At 44.1% G+C, this 19,620-nt stretch overlaps 1 protein-coding gene across 10 annotated transcripts in view; it reads right to left on the bottom strand.

The window, feature by feature from the left end:
- The window catches only part of ZNF75A (zinc finger protein 75A), a 58,841-nt gene that overhangs the window by 34,548 nt on the left and 4,673 nt on the right, over nt 1-19,620 (bottom strand). For 6 of the 10 annotated variants that reach the window (XM_058711369.1, XM_058711364.1, XM_058711365.1 and 3 more), the window contains 3 exons: nt 19,374-19,500; nt 18,216-18,307; nt 17,721-17,847 (listed from right to left, as the gene is read on the bottom strand). In XM_058711369.1, the coding sequence (XP_058567352.1) occupies nt 17,721-17,847; nt 18,216-18,307; nt 19,374-19,500 (346 nt within the window). Of the gene's footprint in view, nt 1-6,383; nt 6,942-12,385; nt 15,517-15,689; nt 15,801-17,720; nt 17,937-18,215; nt 18,308-19,373; nt 19,501-19,620 lie in introns of those variants that run through there. The other 4 variants (XM_058711367.1, XM_058711374.1, XM_058711368.1 and 1 more) reach the window with 4 other exon arrangements.

Genomic DNA, 19,620 nt, shown 5'->3' on the forward strand with positions numbered 1-19,620 from the left:
TTGAAGAGGGAGCTGATGGATTGAGATGCTGAGTGTGTGGGAAAGAACAATGGTCTGTCTGTGTTTTCTGGCCCTTTCATCCATCCATCATTTATGGAGGCACCTTGAAGGATTAGCACTCCATCAGGATATAAATGGAGGGAGGTGTTATATGATATACACTGATAAATCTTCTTAGGGAAAGCATTCCACTGTGATTAAGAATAACACACACGGGAATGCATACTGGTGCAACCACTCTGGAAAACAGGGTGAAGGTTCCTCAAAAAATTAAAAATAGATCTACCCTATGACCCAGCAATAGCACTGCTAGGAATTTATCCAAGGGATACCGGAGTGCTGATGCATAGGGTCACTTGTACCCCAATGTTTATAGCAGCACCTTTCAACAATAGCCAAATTATGGAAAGAGCCTAAATGTCCATCAACTGATGAATGGATAAAGAAATTGTGGTTTATATACACAATGGAATACTCCTTGGCAATGAAAAAGAATGAAATATGGCCTTTTGTAGCAACGTGGGTGGAACTGGGGAGCGTTATGCTAAGTGAAATAAGTCATACAGAGGAAGACAGATACCATATGTTTTCACTCTTATGTGGATCTTGAGAAACTGAACAGAAGACCATGGGGGAGGGGAAGGAAAAAAAAAGTTAGAGAGGGAGGGAGCCAAACCATAAGAGACTCTTAAAAACTGAAAATAAATTGAGGGTTGATGGGGGGTGGAAGGGAGGGGAAAGTGGGTGATGGGCATTGAGGAGGGCACCTGTTGGGATGAGCACTGGGTGTTGTACGAAAACAATTTGACAATAAATTTCATATTAAAAAAAATAAAATCCAGATTCCTAAGAACCCCTAAACATAGTAAACCAGACTCTACGAATGGAGCTTGGAAATATGAATTTTAAGTAGGGCAATTACATAATTCATTGCCCAAACTGTGACACTTTTAGGGAAAGGGGGCACTATTAATTATGTTGTAAAAACTGTCATACACCTAGAAGAGTCATAAATTTTATTTTACCGTGATGTGTGAGAATCACTGACCAAGGTCCTAATCCTTTCATGGTGAGACCCGGGTATCTTCCCTCCTTTAATTAATTCTCTCATAGGCCACAACAAGGACAAGGCCCCGAGCTGATGGGCTGAGCCAGCGGCTACATTGTTGCCATTAGGGTGAGCAGAAGTAGAAGCTGGCCAAGAGTGTGAGAGCAAGGACAGCTGGTGTCCTAGCTAGGTCCTGGCCCACATGACCTCCTGCTACCTTGAGAGATGCTGACTGTGGTCACCACAAATGAAGCTGACAGGACTAGTCCTGGTGGCCCCTTGAACGACCAGGCTCTTCTCACCCAGAGAAGACTTGAAGGTGACTGCAGTCACACAAATTATGCCCCATCTAAACTGGTGGGAAAGAACACGTGTGTTAAGTCAGACAGCCCAGAGCCAACAATAGCCACCTAGGGAGATGTGACACCCTGCCATCTGCCACGTGTCCAGTGTGGCATTGCAGCCTCCAGTTCCTGTGGCTGGACTATTGTATAAAAAAAAAAAAAGAAAAGAAAAGAAAAAGAAAAGAAAAGAAAAGAAAAGAAAAGAAAAGAAAAGAAAAGAAAAGAAAAGAAAAGAAAAAAGAAAAAAAGAATAACACCCAGCAAGGGTGCCTGGGTTGCTCAATCGGTTAAGCCTCCTGCTTTGTCTCAGGTCATGATCTCAGGGTTCGTGAATTCCAGCCTGGGTTAGGGCTCTGCACTCATGGCTTGGATCCTGGAGCCTGCTTCAGATTCTCTGTCTCTGTCTCTGTCTCTGTCTCTGTCTCTGTCTTTCTCTCTGCCCCTACCACTTGTGCTCTCTTTCTCTCTCAAACATAAATAAGACATTATAGAAAAATTTTAAAATATAACACTGAGCAGTTTTCACTAAGCACTCCCATAAATGATCTATTTGATCCTTACAATGTTCCTGTCCGCTATTCTATTCATTTCCTAGATGATGAAATTGAGTGCTGGAGAGATCAGATCCGCTATCATATCTCATTTGCACAGTACAGCAAAATGCCCAAGCGTCTTGGTTCCTAGCGTCATGAACTTTCTAAGGTATGCTGCTGCCTCTCTATTCACAGGGCAATGTAACTAGAACACTACAATGACAGAAAGGAGAGAGATAACAGAGTCTGATCTGGGAAAAAACGACGACAGAGCAGTGCTTCCCTGTAGCTCTAGTCACATGTCTCCTCAGCCACCTAGAAATTTCTTTAGTGCGCTCTTAAGGTCCATGTTCCTTACGCTGTAGATAAGAGAGTATGAGCGTATGTTAGGAACAGGAGAGGGGCGGCTGTGTGGCTCAGTCAGATGAACGTCCAGCTCTTGATTTCGGTTCAGGTCATGTTCTCATGGTTCGTGAGTTAGAACCCTGCTCCAGGTTCTGTGCTGAGGGTGTGGAGCCTGCTTGGGATTCTCTCTCTCTCCCTCTCCCTCCCCAGCTCTCTCTCTCTTTCTCTCAAAATAAATAAACTTAAAAAAAACAACAACAGGAGAATGGGGCATTTGGCTGGCTCAGCCAGCAGCGTATGTGACTCTTGGTCTCAGGGTTGTGAGTATGGGCCCCATGTTAGCGTAGAGGTTACTTTAAGATAAAATATTTTGGGGGGCATCTGGGTGGTTCAGTTGGTTGAGAGTCTGACTTCAGCTCAGGTCATGATCTCATGGTTCATGAGTTCAAGCATCAGGCTCTGTGCTGACAGCTTGGAGCTTGGAGCCTACTTCTGATTCTCTGTCTCTCTCTCTCTCTCTCTGCCCCTCCCCAGCTCATGCTCTCTCTCTCTCTCTCTCTCTCAAGAATAAATAAACATTGGGGCGCCTGGGTGGCGCAGTCGGTTGGGCGTCCGACTTCAGCCAGGTCACGATCTCGCGGTCCGTGAGTTCGAGCCCCGCGTCAGGCTCTGGGCTGATGGCTCAGAGCCTGGAGCCTGTTTCCGATTCTGTGTCTCCCTCTCTCTGCCCCTCCCCCGTTCATGCTCTGTCTCTCTCTGTCCCAAAAATAAAAATAAAAAAAAAACGTTGAAAAAAAAGAATAAATAAACATTAACAAAATAAAAAAATAAATAAAATATTTTTTAAAAAGAACAGGATAAAGATAAGGAAATTGGTCTAACCAAGCAAGTAGCTGTTCTTAGGAGGGATTTAATCAGACATGACTATCCCATAGAGAATTCCTGTACCACTTGTGGGATCTACAGGTTTCTAAAGCTTTGCTCCCCTAGTCCTTGGGTTAGAAGATCTTGGCCAGCTTCTGTAATGTAGATATGGTTGACAAGGGTCAGTCATATGGAGACCAGTAGGATGGTGATCGTTGTCACAAAGACTTTGACCTTTTAAAAATTTTTATTTTATTTTACATTATTTTAGAGAGAGAAAGAGAGAGCACATGAGCAGAGGAGAGGGGCAGAGCAAGGGAGAGAGTCCCAAGCAGGCTCACCTCAGTGCAGAGCCCCCAGGTGGGGCTCAGTCCCACAACCCTAAGGTCACAACCTGAGCCAAAATCAAGACTCAGACACTGAAATGACTGTGCCACCCAGGCGCCCCAAGACTTTAAACGTTTGAAACCTTTATGGCCACATATAACTTCATCCACGCAGGCATGTCATAAAGGAAATGATCAACCATGGTGCTGCTCACAGAAGAACAGCTATAGCGTGGCAGGCATCTGAAATAGGGAGTCACCAAAAACTTCCGCAAGGCCATGGGGCACCTTGGTCACCCAGTGGGTGAAGAGCCTGACTCTTGATTTTGGCCCAGGACATGGTCTCATAGTTGTGGGATCGAGCCCTGCATTGGACTCTGTGATGAGAGTGAAGACTGCTTGGGATTCTCTCTCTCTCTCTCTCTCTCTCTCTCCCTCCCTCCCTCCCTATCTCTCTGCTACTCCCCTCTCTCCCAAAGAAATACAAATAAAATTTTAAAAATTATAAAACTAACACAACATTTTGCAAGGCCAGAGTTGCCAACTTCAAGCAGTCACACCACTGCTTGTCCACAACACAGCGGAGGACCCACAGACGGCAATCCGTGGCCGTGGCTATCACTGACGAGAGGATGCTCTCAGAGGAGTTGAGGGACAGAACAAAAAAAGAAAGAAAATCACCTATAATCTTCCGGTATATTCGTGTGTGTCTCCGAGTTTTCTGGTGTTCTGGGATCAACATTTTTGTAATTATCCAAATGACATAACACGTCTTGCATGGCTGCAGAAGTTTTTGTGGTTCACATTTTTCTGTAACTTTTCACTACACATCTCACTTGTGATATTCATCCAAGTAGGTGCATATAGCGCTCCTTTATTTTTATTGCTGGGTAATATTCTGCTAAATGACTGCCGCATTCATTCATCTATTCTGTTAGTGGACATTTGGGCTGTTTCAGGATTTTATTATAAACAATGCTGCCGTGAACATTCTTGTACATGTAAACAGGTGTATTTTTTAAGACTTTATCTAGGGTGTGTCCCAGAGAAATAGGTCTTTGGTGTGTAACATCCTCAACTTTACTAAATAATGCCAAAGTGGTTGTACTAGTATCCCCCTCCTCCAGCAGTATTTAAAAAGTGCTAGTTCAGGGGCGCCTGGGTGGCTCAGTCAGTTAAGCATCTGACTCTTGGTCTTGGCTCAAGTCATGATCTCATGGTTTTGTGAGTTCGAGTCCCACATCAGGCCCCACGCTGACGGTGCAGAGCCTGCTTGGGATTCTCTGTCTCCTTCTCTCTGCCCCTCTTTCGCTCACGCTGTCTCTGTCGCCCTCAAAATAAATAAACTTTAAAAAAAATCGCTCCTAGTGGGAGCACCTGGGTGGCTCAGTCAGAAGACCATCTGACTCTTGATTTCAGCTCAGGTCATGATACCAGAGTGATGGAATCAAGCCCCGGGTCGGGCTCCTCTCTCTCCCTCTGTCCCTCTCCCCTGCTTGCACTTCCTCTCTCTCTCTCCACATCCCCCCCCCCTCAAAAAAAAAAAAAAGTTCCTGGTGTTTTCATATCATTATGAATTCTTGGTATTTTCGGTCTTTTAAATGTCTACCAACCAGAATTAATAAAACAGTATTTCATTTTGGCTGTCACTTGAACCCCTGATTCCTAATGAAATTTGCTATGTTTTCATATATGATAAACAAATTATGTTTCAGACAATTAGGAACTGAGACCTCAAGTATTGCTCCCATTCTCTAGGGATGCTTTCCCTGTCCTGATTGCCATCTGTCATTTCGTTCTCTGTACAGCTCTGAGTCATCTACCCCTCACATTTGGCCCTTTGTCAACTGTTTCCCCTCTTTCTTGTCTGCTTCTCCCTACACACAAAGCTTGGGCCCAACACTCTTGGTTTGTTTTTCAAAAGAGGGTTCATATGAGGCTTCGCTGGAGCCTGAGAATAATGAGACTACAGCACAGAAAACGGAAATCAAAATCGGAGAGCATTCCCTTCTCATTATTGGACATTGCTTTTACAGGGGTCCCCCCACTGATCATGTTTTTGGTTTTTGCCTGACACAACGTTAATGGGGTCTAAGCATCTTCTGCAAGAGAAGCGTCCCTTTCGAGGCATCTGGGTGGTTCAGTCAATTAAGTGTGGGATTTGTGATTCCAGCTCAGGTCATGATCTTGTGGTAGTGACATCGGGCTCTGCCCTGACAGAGCAGGGCTTGCTTGGGATTCTCTCTCTCTGTCTGTCTCTCTCCTTGCCCCTCCCTTGCTCACACTCTCATAGTAAATAAATAAAAACTTTTAGGGGTGCCTGGGTGGCTCAGTCGGTTAAGCATCCGACTTCAGCTCCGGTCATGATCTCATGGTTCATAGGTTTGAGCCCCACATCGGGCTGTGTGCTGACAGCTGAGAGCCTGAAGCCTGCTTCAGATTCTGTCTCCTTCTCTCTCTGTCCTTCCCCTGCTCAGGCTCTCTCTCCCAAAATAAGTAAATAATCATTAAAATTTTTTTTGAAGTAAAAACTGTTTTTAAAAACCTCTCTTTTTAAATTTAATATCTTCACTCTCCTTGTCTCAATCCCCTAATTCTCCCACCAGAAAAACAAAAGAAGTTAATATACTCTCTTTGAGGTATGTATTACCTTACCAATAGTAATAAGGACACTTTGGGTCCAGAAATAGGCTTCTAAATACCATTTGAGATAAACAGCTGGGCTAGGGAAAGGATAATACAAGATGAGCATCGAATAGCTTGTGGTTCCAGAAAGGAAAAAGTGCTCATATAATTTGGGGAAAAGTCAGAAAAACAAAAGTTTGAATGGACTTCCACTAATCAGATAACAGACAATATAATAATAGTAATACATTACAAACTACTGAATAAAATAGGAAACCTTGATTTTGTAACGTGTAAATAAATGAATACACTGAATTTCATTAGTAACAGGATATTTACATGGTTTCAAATTACTTCACCATTAAAGTTACTAATTATAAAAGGAATAGATAAAATACAGGAAGAGCCTGGCAGACACCATTTTCACTTAAGATGATTCCAGTAATGTCATTAGCAATGGGACACATTGAAACATACTTGATCTTAGTTGGCTCAGGGTGCCATAACAAAATACCATAAACAGTGACTTAAACAGGAATTTACTTTCCCATGTTTCCATAGGCTGGAAAGTCAAAGATAAGGGTTCTGGGAGGATTAGGTTTCTGGTGAAGGCTCTTTCCTGGCTTGCAGATGAACACTTTGTTCACGCGTGGTATTTTCTCTGAGTGGGTGTGGATAAAGGTCTCTTCTTTTCTTCCTCGTTTAATAAGGTCACCAATTTTATCGGATTAGACGCCCACCTAATTACCTACCTCTAACTCCTAAAGGCCGTATCTTCAAAGGCAGTCACATTGGGGTCAGGGCTTCAAGGTATGAATTTGGGGGTGGAAGGACCCAATTTAGTCCATAGAAACACCTGATAGGACACAAAGAAGGCAACATCACTGCTGTGGTTTCCTGACAGAGAGGCAAAACTTGAATCTAATTATGAGGAAGCATGAAGCTCAAAATGAGGGATGTTTATAAAATAAGTGGCTAATGATCTTTAAAGTGTCAGCGTTGTGTCAATAAAAGACTGAGGAACCATTTCAGACTGACAAAGACTAAAGAAACGTGATGGGGCTCCTGCCTGGCTCAGTCAGAAGAGCATGTGACTCTTGATCTTAGGGTTGAATTCAAGCCCCATGTTGGGTGTAGAGATTACTTAAAAATAAACTATATTTTTTTAATGTTTTAAATATTTATTTTATTTTATTCTTGAGAGAGAGATACAGAGTGTGAGTGGGAGAGGGGCAGAGAGAGAGGAAGACACAGAATCCGAAGCAGGCTCCAGGCTCCGAGCTGTCAGCACAGAGCCCGACGCGGGGCTCGAACTCACGGACTGTGAAATCATGACCTGAGCCGAAGTCGGACGCTTAACCGACTGAGCCACCCAAGCGTCCCAAAAATAAAACATTTTTAAAAAGAGAGAGGTAAAAAAAAAAAAAAATAGAGATGTGACAACTAAATGCATATATAAATGTTAACAACATCTTCTTGCTATGACAGACCTTACTGGGCCAACTGGCGAAAGCTGAATGGAGTCTGAGGATTAGATGTCAGGTGTTAATTTTCATTTGGTAATTCTGATGGCTCTTGTGTGGTCCCATAGGATTGTGCTCCTGTTTCTTAGAGATACACATTAAGATATTCAGGGAGGACAGAATTTCAAGTTGTCAGTGCACTCTCAACTGATTCCTTTGTATTGTGCTTTCAACTTTTCTGTGACTACTTGTTTTATTTTTTTTTTTAAATTTTTTTTTTCAACATTTTTTATTTATTTTTGGGACAGAGAGAGACAGAGCATGAACGGGGGAGGGGCAGAGAGAGAGGGAGACACAGAATCGGAAACAGGCTCCAGGCTCCGAGCCATCGGCCCAGAGCCTGACGCGGGGCTCGAACTCACGGACCACGAGATCGTGACCTGGCTGAAGTCGGACGCTTAACCGACTGCGCCACCCAGGCGCCCCTGTGACTACTTGTTTTAAAAAAAAATGTTTAAAATAGCACAACCCTTGTAGTCAAGAGTATGTGTGTTTGATTCCCACGCCTCCACTGTGTCATCTTTAGCCGTCAGGTTTCCTCTTGTGTTCCAGGGTCCTCATCTTATAATAGGGACACTATAGGTTGCTGTGAGGAGTAAATGAGTTGATTCTGGTTAAACAGGTTAGATCATTATCTAACACATGGTAAGTCCTAAGTTAGCCATGGGTGTTATAGCCAAATGAACGGACCTCTTTACCAAATGCTTAATGGAGCCTTCAAATTAGTCTTTACTTTAGAGCCCACATTCACCAACTTCTTTATGTCAACATCTCCTAACCAAGGCAATGGAATAGAACCTCAGGGCTATGAAGACGGCAAAACAATTGACTCCCTGCATTGGTAGGTTCAAAAACAATTTTTTCAAGGATTATTTATTTTGAGAGCGAGCATGCAGATGTGCATGAGTGGGGGAGGGGCAAGAAGGGGAATGAGAATACCAAGCAGTCTCAGAGCTGTCAGCACAGAGCCTAAGGCTTGATCTCACCAACCATGACATTAGGACCTGAGCCGAAATCAAGAGCTGGATGCTTTCAGTGACTGAGCCACCCAGGCATCCCAAACTTTGGTCCTTTGATTCAGGTATTCATACAGACTTCACTACCTTAAGAGGTACAGTATGATTCTAGACAGACCTTACAAAAGGGTCTAGGTGATGTGCCGTTAACTTCACATAAATCCACTAACCAGACAAGCATATTTATATGTTGTGCATATTTCTTTTACTTAGGTTGCTGAATCTTCCATAGATCTTGTTCTCTTTTCAGTTTTTGAATTTCTAAGACACCAAACATACTTTTTCTTCTGGAACCTAAGAAGAACTCCAAAGTCTTTTATGGCAAAGAGCTCGCCTGACATTTAATTGCTTCTTTTTTGACCGTTTCACCAATGAAGTGATTCACCACTGAGACTGGAACATGCAGATGTGTGTCTTCTGATGTTACAGGTGATCCCTGTGATGCGCTCGTGCCCCCGTGTCATCGGTCAGGTTTTTCCCTCCCTCCTGAATATTCAGAACACTGAGGTAAGTAGCCAAAGCTAGCTTCTTAAAGAGAATCACAGGTGTTGTCACTTCCTGCCATCACCCAGTTCTCTGCTGACTCCTCCCCTGATTTCACAACAGTTCTCGAGGGGTCACTTGTGGATTGGCTATGGCAGCTGAGGTTGGCTACGTCCCTCACGGAGATCGCTCCTGAGCCACCAGCACCCCTCATTTGTGCCTGTGTGTTCTCAGGATTCGGACTGGCTTTACTATTAGCCTGAGCAAGAAAATTAAATTAAATTTAAAAAACAAATGAGCATAATCCTAAATTTCTGATCCTGGTGAAGACTTTTTAGATGTGTTTTAAGTGTTTATTTGGAAGGTGGCTGACAATGATATTCTTGAGAGCTCAGTTTGTGCCAATCTTGCCTGGAAGTTCTAAGTTAATCTTTCTTGATAACTTGCTCAGAACAGGAAATAGGGTTTCCAGTGTAGGATAACATAGAGGCAGGTGTAACAGGCAAGACCACAAAACAGGCTTTGTGTAGAGGATGAAATCAGAGGAAAAATAAAATCAAATTCTCTCCAATCAGAAAGATTAAGGTCTTTGATCATGTGAACAGGAATTTTACCCCGAATCTTTGAACAAGAACTATGAGGAGACTGTAAAAATGAAAATGAAGGAACATTTAACTCAAAAAATATGATCGGAAATCCAACTTACCCTTTGGGGAGGATATAGAACTATGAAGCTGGCTAACACTCCCTCACCATAGTAAAGGAAGAAGGAAGTGTTTAAAGACTTTTTCTGAATTCATCCCTGTAAATTAGTATTCATGAAGCTACTAACATTATTCACTTAAAGAAACATTCCTCAGGTGAAACATATTTTACTTGTACCTTTATGAAATATTAGGGATCCTTCACCTTTTGTTTTTCTTCAAATGCTTTGACATGGTTCCGTTGTTCATACACATCATGGACAAATGCTTAGTGTGACAATTACGATGTTGGAAATCCATCCTTTGCTTAAAAAGTTCAACCTTAAGCTTCTTACTAAGTTTTCCCTTAAAGGTGCAGGGTACCCAAATACTATAAAGCTTAATATATTGTGTTAGTGGCAAGATCAGTGCAACTCCACAGTCATCATCCTACCGTGGGAGAAGGGAGAAGCGATTCTGACAGTTCTAAACCTGAAACTCGGAGCTGCTCAACCCCCGTCAGGAGACACAGATGGAGGGCTGCTTTAAAGCAAAGTGCGGGTGTTCTCACATGCGCTGAGTCACACAGGAGAGCCTCACACATGCTGGACTGCAGAAAGCTGTTCTGCAACAACAGCCCGATTATCACTGCCCACGGGGGATTCATACACGGAGGAATTCCTGCACAGAAGGGACACCGGCAGATGCTTCAACAGCACTCCAGCCTTGCTCCCCACTGAACCACACAAGAAAGAAATGATAAAGGTGACAAGTGTGAGAGAGATTTAGTGACAATATGCTTTTGTCCAAATAGGTTTTGGAAACAACCCTAGAAACACCAAGTGTGAACAAAAAGTTCAACCTTTCCTACTTGAGGACACTCCAGAGACTCCATTCAGGTGAGAACCCGCAGAAACAATGGGAGCCCTTCAGCAAATAATCCACTCTGCACACCGGAGGGGAGAGCCCAGAGAGAAAAGCACTAGGCAGTCTTGACCCATGACACGCGTGCAACTGGCCAGGAAATGCAGAAGGTGGTCAGTGAACACTGGTCTGTGCAGTGACTCGATGATTGGAAAGGCCTCTATGGAATTCAAACCACCCATGTTATGTCAACTGTCCAGGGCGATCTGATCGAAAGGGCTGCCTAGCATTCTTGCTCTCATATTCTGCGGGGGAATGAAACACTCTTCTCATGGCTCCTTTAAAAGCTGATCACCCCTAGCACCTTGGTTCAATTCCAAGCTCTCCTCTTGTCCTTCCCCTCCAGCGAAGACAGCAGAGGTTCGCAAGACCACCTTGAGGTTCCAGATGGAGTCTCCTAAATGGCGGGGAACACTCTGGGTCTGCCATGGACCCCACACTGTGGCCACTTAGACCAGTGCAGAGAGGAATGAGGATTTCAGGGTTACACCGGTCAATGATCCAGTTCTCAGAACCAAGCAAGGAACCATTATAAAGCTGTGACCTGAACCAACTGAAACACAGCAACTTCTGGACTGTCCTAAAATCATTTGGTTATATTTCTGAGAGCCGTAATACTACCATTTGAGGCTAAATCTAAGGTTGTGTGTTCCACTTCATCTTTAACCCAAACTAATTTTGATTTTCTGTTGCATTTTTGGTAATCAGTGCTCAACCCTGTGACGAATAGAAATTCCTTCTCCCAATGTCCTTTTGTTCACCCCACATAAGGACTTCTGGAACATTGTACAGCTGGCAATTGGCTAAGGAGACATTCCCTAGAGGCTTCTCACTCCTCAAATGGAAGGTCCTGCTTCTGCTTTTCTGCACAACCTTCTTCCCAACCATCACCTTAGTCCAAGAGGGCAGCCACCTTCCTCTGTACACCAATCAGGGCAAATTTGCTTCTGCCCTAGGTTGCGTGTTTTTTGACACAAGACTCACCTAAGATAGGCAAGGGGTAGTTACCAAACGACTCCTTAATGTATATTGCACTCACATGAGAAATGAAAGGCAACCCATCCTCTCTCTGTAGCCCATCAATTGACAGAAACGTATCTTATGCACACAAACACTGGAGCACAGGGGAACAGAGAGCAAGGATAGGGGAGAAGGGGAGAAGCCAGAGAGGCAGGGAGAGATGGCTGCCTTGTCCACTTGAAAAAATGACCAACCTAGGGGTGCCTGGGTGGTTCAGTTGGTTAAGTGTGCAACTTCGGCTCAGGTCATGATCTCCTGGTTTGTGGATTCAAGCCCAGCGTCAGGCTCTGTGCTGACAGCTCAGAGCCTGGAGCCTGCTTCAGAATCTGTGTCTCCCTCTCTCTCTGCCCCTCCCCTGCTTGCACTCTCTCTCTCAAAAACAAATAAACGTTTTTAAAAAAATTTTTTTAAAAGAAAAAATGACCAACCTGGATTGTCTCAGGTAAGAAATCAGTCCTTCTTTCCTATCAGGCAGTCATGTAAGCTCCTCATTGTGCCCACCCGTGTTACATTGGCTCAAAGGCAGATTTCTGATGAGGGTCAAAGTCCACATGGAACGACACAGAAAAGCTTCCGCAGCTCTAGTAGATAGCTGCCTCTATTTGTATGAGCCAGGTTATGCTGCAGAAACACACGACACCAACACCTCAGTGGTTTAACAAAAGTTTATTTCTCATTCCCATTAAGTCCATCACAGGTCTGGGCCATGCTCCAGAACAGCTCCTCACCAAGGGGCCAGGGGGCGGGGCGCTCAGACTACTTGGACCCTGTGGCCCCTTCCTGTGTGGGCTTCCATGATCGACGCAGACGAGCACTACCGAGTCTTGCACCAACAATGAAAGGCTTCAGCCCAGAAGTGAGGCCTCTGCTCATAACCCATTACCCAAAACCACCTCGTGACCCTGACTTCAAGTAGCAGAAAACCACAACCACTCTCTCTACTCTTCACTAGAATACGAGTCCCGTGAGAGTGGATTTCCAGCTCTTTTGTTCACTACTATCTTCTCAGTCTAGAACGGTGCCTGGGCCCACGAGAGATCCCCATCAAAGTGAATGAATGTAGCACCAGGAAGATGTCCACATGTATCCCGGGATGACACAGTACCAGTAGTCGAAGGATGAGGGCGTTGGGTAACAGCTATGCAGACGGGAGCTTCAGAGCTGGCCGTGCTTACGAAATCATATTTGAATCATCTTGAAGAAAATAAAGTCTCATTGAGGGCGCTAGACCATCATGAGACTTAAACCATAAAGCACTGCAGTCAAAGACCAAATCAGCTAAGCACTATCACCACCAGCAGCGCTCAACTCCTGAAAGGAGTCGCCAATAGCCATAAATGCACCTGCTTCCTAAATGTAGTCAGTATGCCCAGCGTATCATGGGGAGCAGGGGAAAGGGAAAGAAATGCACGGTGAGCATCTACTACTGGCCAGGCTGTGGGGTGCTTTTCCTTCACCAGCCCCTCTAATCCCCAGAATAACCCTGAGTTGAAACACAGTTTTCTCTCTTTCACAGAGGACATGGAGACTTAAGTGTTTCAGTAACGAATCAAGCCACAGGAATGTCTTATAAGCTAGAAACAGACACAACACATCATCCAGTCTGGCCCTGGAGGGATAACACACACATCCATCCTGGAAATCCTACCTCCAGGCCTGACTCATGCAACCAAGTGACAACCAACAGACCCACTAGCCATAGGGTATCTGAACCCGAACTTCCTTATTTATAAGGTATTTAGAAGAAATCATTGAACCTCTTTCCTGACACCACCTAAAAGCTCTAATGGGAATACATGAGAGTTGTTGTAGATAAGAGCTCTAAGAAGATCCACAGCCTACAGAGATTTTCAGTCGTCTATCATGTCTCACCCAAGGCTGTTGTTAGATGCTGTGCACAAAACAGAGACATATATACCCCACCTGCTTAGTAACAGTTTACAGTTTAAGACATCCATCCAACGTGGATGTGGAGTCACCCATTCTTACCCACCAGTCAGCACCAGTTCCCAAACGTTTTCTCTTGGGAACCCTATCTTCCGCCATTCCCAGTGAACCACATCCTGCCTACAGCACACATTCTGGTTCTAGTTTGTTCTTAAAAACCAAAGCCAAATTACAGAGCAAATTAAAAAAACCTGAGAAGTTCATCCTGAACTTTCATTAATTCTCTTTAGGCTTCAAGAAAGTGCTAATTTTTATGCTTCATCATACTGAGATTATAAGAAAAGGACTAGTTTATTTCACTGCAGAAATATCTTTACATGTCATACACAATCCATGGCTAAACATTCCAACCCGTTTTCATACGATCTCATTAGAGATGTTTATCTTTTTTTCAAACACCACCAATGAGGTATAAGATAGTGCATTATTAAGTTACCTGGCAGATTCACTAGTGGTGAAGTAAATAGCATTTCATCACAGTAAAACTGGCGCTAAAAGGATTCAAGAGCTAAAGTTGCTAAAATGTTCAGGAAGGAACTCAAGTGATGTCCAACTTTGGGAACAGTGTCCAATGACAGGGGAAAGGAAGAGAATCCAATTTAGCTCTTGGAAAACTTGACAACAGAACTCATTTTTTCCCACACGGGACTTAAAATTGTTAAGTCAACTACCTTGAAGGCAACTGAAGGCAATTAAATAAGTAGGTTATTGCTTTTTCTTTTGGGAGACCATGCTATAAACGTTTCTGTTATATGTGTTTAAAAGTGACTGGGAATTCAATGCAAAACCAATAGAATTTACCCTCTGCGATCACAGAAGACTGAGTCATGGGCGCATCTGCTCATTAAAGCTGGCTTTGTTACTTTGCCAGATACTATTGCAAAATGTTTCCCTAACTGAGAATGTTTTTTTCAATACCTTTCTTACTAAGGAATTCCCAGAAGGTCATGTGTAAAAATGTAAGTAGTACAAAACTACTTATAGAGATCCCTGCAGAGTCAACCTTGATTCCTTTCTGTGAAAGATGTTTTTATCAATTTTTGCACCGATGAAGAATTACTCGTGCTTCACAATTTTGTATTTTTTTCATAAATGTCAAGGTCAACCTCTACTTGGTGAATTTCTTCATGCTGAGGACACAAGATGAACTTCCGGTCAGCGGTGAAGTTTCTGGTGTCTAAGGAGGCTTGACCGCCTGCTGAAGTTTCTCCGGCAGGTGCTGCAAGTATATGGCTGCTCACCTGTGTGGGTTCTCCGATGCTTAATAAGGTGGGAGTTCTGACTGAATTTCTTTCCACATTCGTGACAGGTAAAGGGCTTCTCTCCAGTGTGAGTTCTTTGGTGTGTGTGTAGATTTGTATTTTGACTGAAGCTTTTCCCACACCAGGAGCATTTGTATGGTTTTATTCCTTGATGTGTTGTTAAGTGCTTATTAAGATCTGAACTCCATCTAAACCTCTTATCACACTGTTGACATTTATACGGTTTCTCTTCAGTGTGAATTCTTTGGTGCTTAATAAGGTCAGAGCTAACTCTGAAGCTTTTCCCACATTCTTGGCACTTAAATGGCTTCTCTCCAGCACGGGCTTTCTTGTGAAGATCCATAAGTTTCAGCAACTCTTGTTTCCAGCTTGAAAGTTTCTTTTTTTTCTTCACAGGAAAATCTCGATGCCACTTCCCCATCCTGTGTGTATCACCATGGTTTTCTTTGCCTGTTGTTTTCTGGGGAACTTTTGCTCGGGCCTTTTTTGGTACTATGTCTCCTGGTGCTTGTATTTCCAAATCAGAAACACATATAGGCTGATGGTTTTCAGTGTCACTTTTGTGCTTTATTCCTGTCAGAATAAACGGAACAGTCAGCCCACTGCACAGCAGAGCAAAACAACTACAGGAATGGAGAGGAAAATCCAATGATTTTGACTACAAAATACAGACAGACAGAATTTAAAATGTTAAGCCCTGCGAAGGTTGCTATCAAGGCATTTATCCTGTCCCATGGTGTATTTACCTGTAGGCAGCTCTCCAGGACTGTCCTTGAGCTCCGTGGACCCTTGAACCCATGGCTCTTCCCCTTGCTCTAGATACGAGATCACCTTAGGTTTGGGGAGCACAAACAATGCTGTGAAATGCAAAAAGTGAGATCAAGGACTGGCAACTCGACAAAGGTCCACCAACTCCATACGACTCCAGGAAGAGTAAAGGGCAGTGTACAGCGCTTTAACCCAAGGGTCACATGGGTAGACTCTCACACCCGCTATCAGGTTAACATGGTCCTCCATCTGCGGGTGGTACACAAGTGGACACGGAGAAATAAACCTAAGCTGGCTCCACGGAAAGGCGAAAGGGCATGGGAATCCACCCACAACGCCCCTCTCCTGCCACCGAGACCGCCCCATATTGAACAAGATGGCACCCAGCCCGAGAGGCTGCAGGGAATACAGATTCGTTCTATTAATTCTTTAGGATCCGCCCGAGTCTGGCAGAGCCAGGTGAAGGGCAGTGGGCTGCGTTACCACACGCACCAGTGATTCCTGTCATGGGAACAGTAAGTGTTTACTTAGCTCTTGAGCACCACGCACCGGACAGGGAAGCTTTTTCCCACTCTTAGCGTTCACCGGTTCTTGTCCAGGTGGAAGAAACAGACCAGAATCCCTCAGTGAAACTTTTCTAATTATACACTGCCAAACCGGGAAGTGTGCATCACTCGGTCATTCAGGCAATGTGTACTGACTGCCTGTCGTGTGCCAGGCACTCTCCTTGGGCTGATGATACAGTGGTGAGTAAGTTAAAGCACCCTGGTCTCATGGAGCTTACCTTCTACTGGGAGAACGAGACAAGCAAACAGCAATCAACAAAGCGGTCAGCATGTAATAAATGTTTTGAACAAAACTAAAGCAGAATAACTCAGCATTTAAGAATCTTCTTCTCTGGGGCACCTGGGTGGCTCAGTTGGTTAAGCATCTGTCTCTTGATTTTGGCTCAGATCAAAAGATCTCACTGTTTGTGAGATCAAGCCCTGCATCAGGCTCTATGCTACCACAGTGGAGCCTGCTTGGGATTCCCTCTCTCTCTGCCCCTCTCCCACTCACACATGTGCTCTCTCTCAAAATAAATAAACTTTATTAAAAAAAAAAAAAAAAAAAAAAAAAAAAAGATTCTGCTTCTCTGAAGCTACTTGAGATGAGGTCCTATGGAAGGCCTCTTTGAGAAAGTGATATTAGACCAGAAAGGTAAAAGGGAGAGATTTAGTATGTGGCACAAAATGTGCCAGGCAGAGAAAAGGGGAAGGTAGAAATGTGCATAGCAAGTTCAAGAAACAGAAAGATCAGTGAGGATCAAGAGGCCTGAGCAAGGGCACAAGTGGCAGGAGACGAGGGCAGGGAGGTGAGTAGGGTCAGATCCTGGAGGATCCGAATAAGCACTTCAGTAAGGTTTGGATTTTATTCTGAACATGATAAGTCATTATAAGGTGCTGACACGGGAAATGTCATGATTTGATCAGTGTTTAAAAGATTCTGGCTGCTGTGTGGAAAACACAGAGTGGGAGGGCAAGAATGGTGGCTGGCGTACCAGTCAGAAAGTACCAAGGTCAGTCTGGTTAGACATGCTCCTAGCTTAAACCAGGAAGCTAAGAGCACAAGGGAATGAGACGTGGTTGTACTCAGGCTACACTGTGAAGGTTGAGCCACAAGACACTGATGCGATAAAATGGCGTATGGTGGCAAGATCACAGTAAAGAATGACTGTATGTTCCTACCTCCGAGGAACTGGGTAAATGCTCTTTACTAAGTTGAGAAAAATAGGACAGGAACAGATTTGGGGGAAAAAGAAAAAAATCAATCAAGAAATCTAGACAGTGTACGAACACCTGGACAAAGCTCCCAGGTGATCCGGATGCACCTTTCCCCTGCCCATACACCATCTAGTTGAGAAACAACCAGTTACTAGAACACAGCCTCTCACAGGAGTACATTCCGAGTAAGCAGCGAATATGACAGTTTACTTAATTTCTACCCAATGGGAAATGGAGATTCTTTACCTAGAGAGATGACAGTCTCATAGTTTTCCCGCATTACATCATTGTAGAGGGCCTCCTGAGTGGGATCCAGGAACTCCCATTCTTCCTGGGAAAAATACATGGCCACTTCTTCAAATGTCAACAAGCTCTAAGGAAGACAACGGGCTTCAGCTCAGTACTTGCCACTAGAGAAGCAGCCCTTCCATCCAGTCCATGAACTACATGTTAGGTCAGGCACTGAACGAAATAAGAGCCAACATAAGTATACGTACCTATATATATATGTGTGTGTACACACACACACATACATACATATATATATATATATATTTTATTTTATTTTATTTTATTTTTTTTAAGTCAAAGGGGAGAAAGGAAAGAGGCAAAAGGATCAGCAAGAGAGTAGGAAGAGCCTGGTTTCCAGGAAGAACACTGGCACCTGTGAGCACCTGCAGGGCAGCGTGGGTCATGGGCCCGGGGAAAGGCAGCCCTCAATGGCTGGACTGCACAGCTCACCTGGGACTCAGGCAAGACGAGCTCAGGTGCCACTGTCCAGTCTTTGGTGATTGTCTGCTCAGGAAAAGCTAGGATCTGGTGAGCAGGCACAGCTGTGGGTGGAAAAGAGCCAGAAGAAATGTCTCTCACTACTATGAACATCCTTAGCTTATTGCTAAAAGACAGACAATCCTCAATTCTTTCATCAGAGATGTAATACCTTTAAAACTGTTGCCTGTTACCTAGAAGTGGCCTTCTGACTGGACACAAGAACTGAACACCTACCGGCTTCTACACCAGGTTCCCCAGTTGACGGTCTTTGGTTTGATGAGTGAAAGCAATAAAAGGAAATGTTTTTTTCCCTTATGTCATAAATTGTTCAAAATTGGGCCAAAACTAGAGGTTTACAATTGCAGAACTCAGTCCAGTGTGCCAAGGAATGGAAAGGGGAAAGTAAAAAAGAACGTGGTGAGTTCAAGAAACAGCAAGATCAGTGTAGATAAAGAGGGCTGAGCAAGGGCACGAGTGGCGGATGAAAGGGTGCTAGATCTTGGAGGCTCCTGGTACCTTGGCAAAGAACTTGGGTTTTGTCCTAAATGTGTGAGAAATCATCTCAACATTTTACACAGGGTAATCTCATGATCTGATCAAGTTCTTTAAAAATTTGGCTGCTGCGTGCAAAGTAGATTGTGGAAGGCTAAGAGCAGTGGCAGAAGGAGCCAGTTAGGAAGTAGTGAGGTGAGCCTGGTTCCACATTCCCCTGGATGAGACCAACATGCTAACAGTCAGACTCAGGCTGTACTTGGCATGCGGAGCCCGAGGACATGGATACGTCAGTAGTATGGCAAGAGAACGAGATCAGAGTCAAGGATGAACACAAATGTTCTGGCCTCAAGTGTTGGGTGAGTAGTGCTGCTCTTTACGGAGATGGGAAAGACAAAAGAAAAGCAGCTTAGGAGAGACGGCAGGGAGCAATCACGAATTTTAGGGTAAGGAATGAGCATATGCATTTGGAAAAGGCTCTCCAGGTGATCCGGATATGCCTTTCCGTGCTCACACCATCTAGTTGAGAAACAACCGGTTACTGGAACACAGCCTCTCACTGAAGTCCGTTCCTAGGAAGCCAGGAACATGACAGACTACTCAACTTCTACCCAACGGGAGAGGGAGATTCTTTACCTAGAGAGATGACAGTCTCATAGTTTTCCCGCATGACATCATGGTAGAGGGCCTTCTGAGTGGGATCCAGTAACTCCCATTCTTCCTGGGAAAAATACATGGCCACTTCTTCAAATGTCAACAAGCTCTAAGGAAGAGAATGGGCTTCAGCTCAGAACTTGCCACTAGAGAAGCAGCCCTACCATCTGGCCCATGGTAGACCCTGGGCACTCAGCGAATTAACAGCATTTGGTATTTTTTAAAGTGA

The sequence above is a fragment of the Neofelis nebulosa genome, chromosome 18, assembly GCF_028018385.1.
Source record: "Neofelis nebulosa isolate mNeoNeb1 chromosome 18, mNeoNeb1.pri, whole genome shotgun sequence".
Classification (NCBI taxonomy): Eukaryota; Metazoa; Chordata; class Mammalia; order Carnivora; family Felidae; genus Neofelis; species Neofelis nebulosa.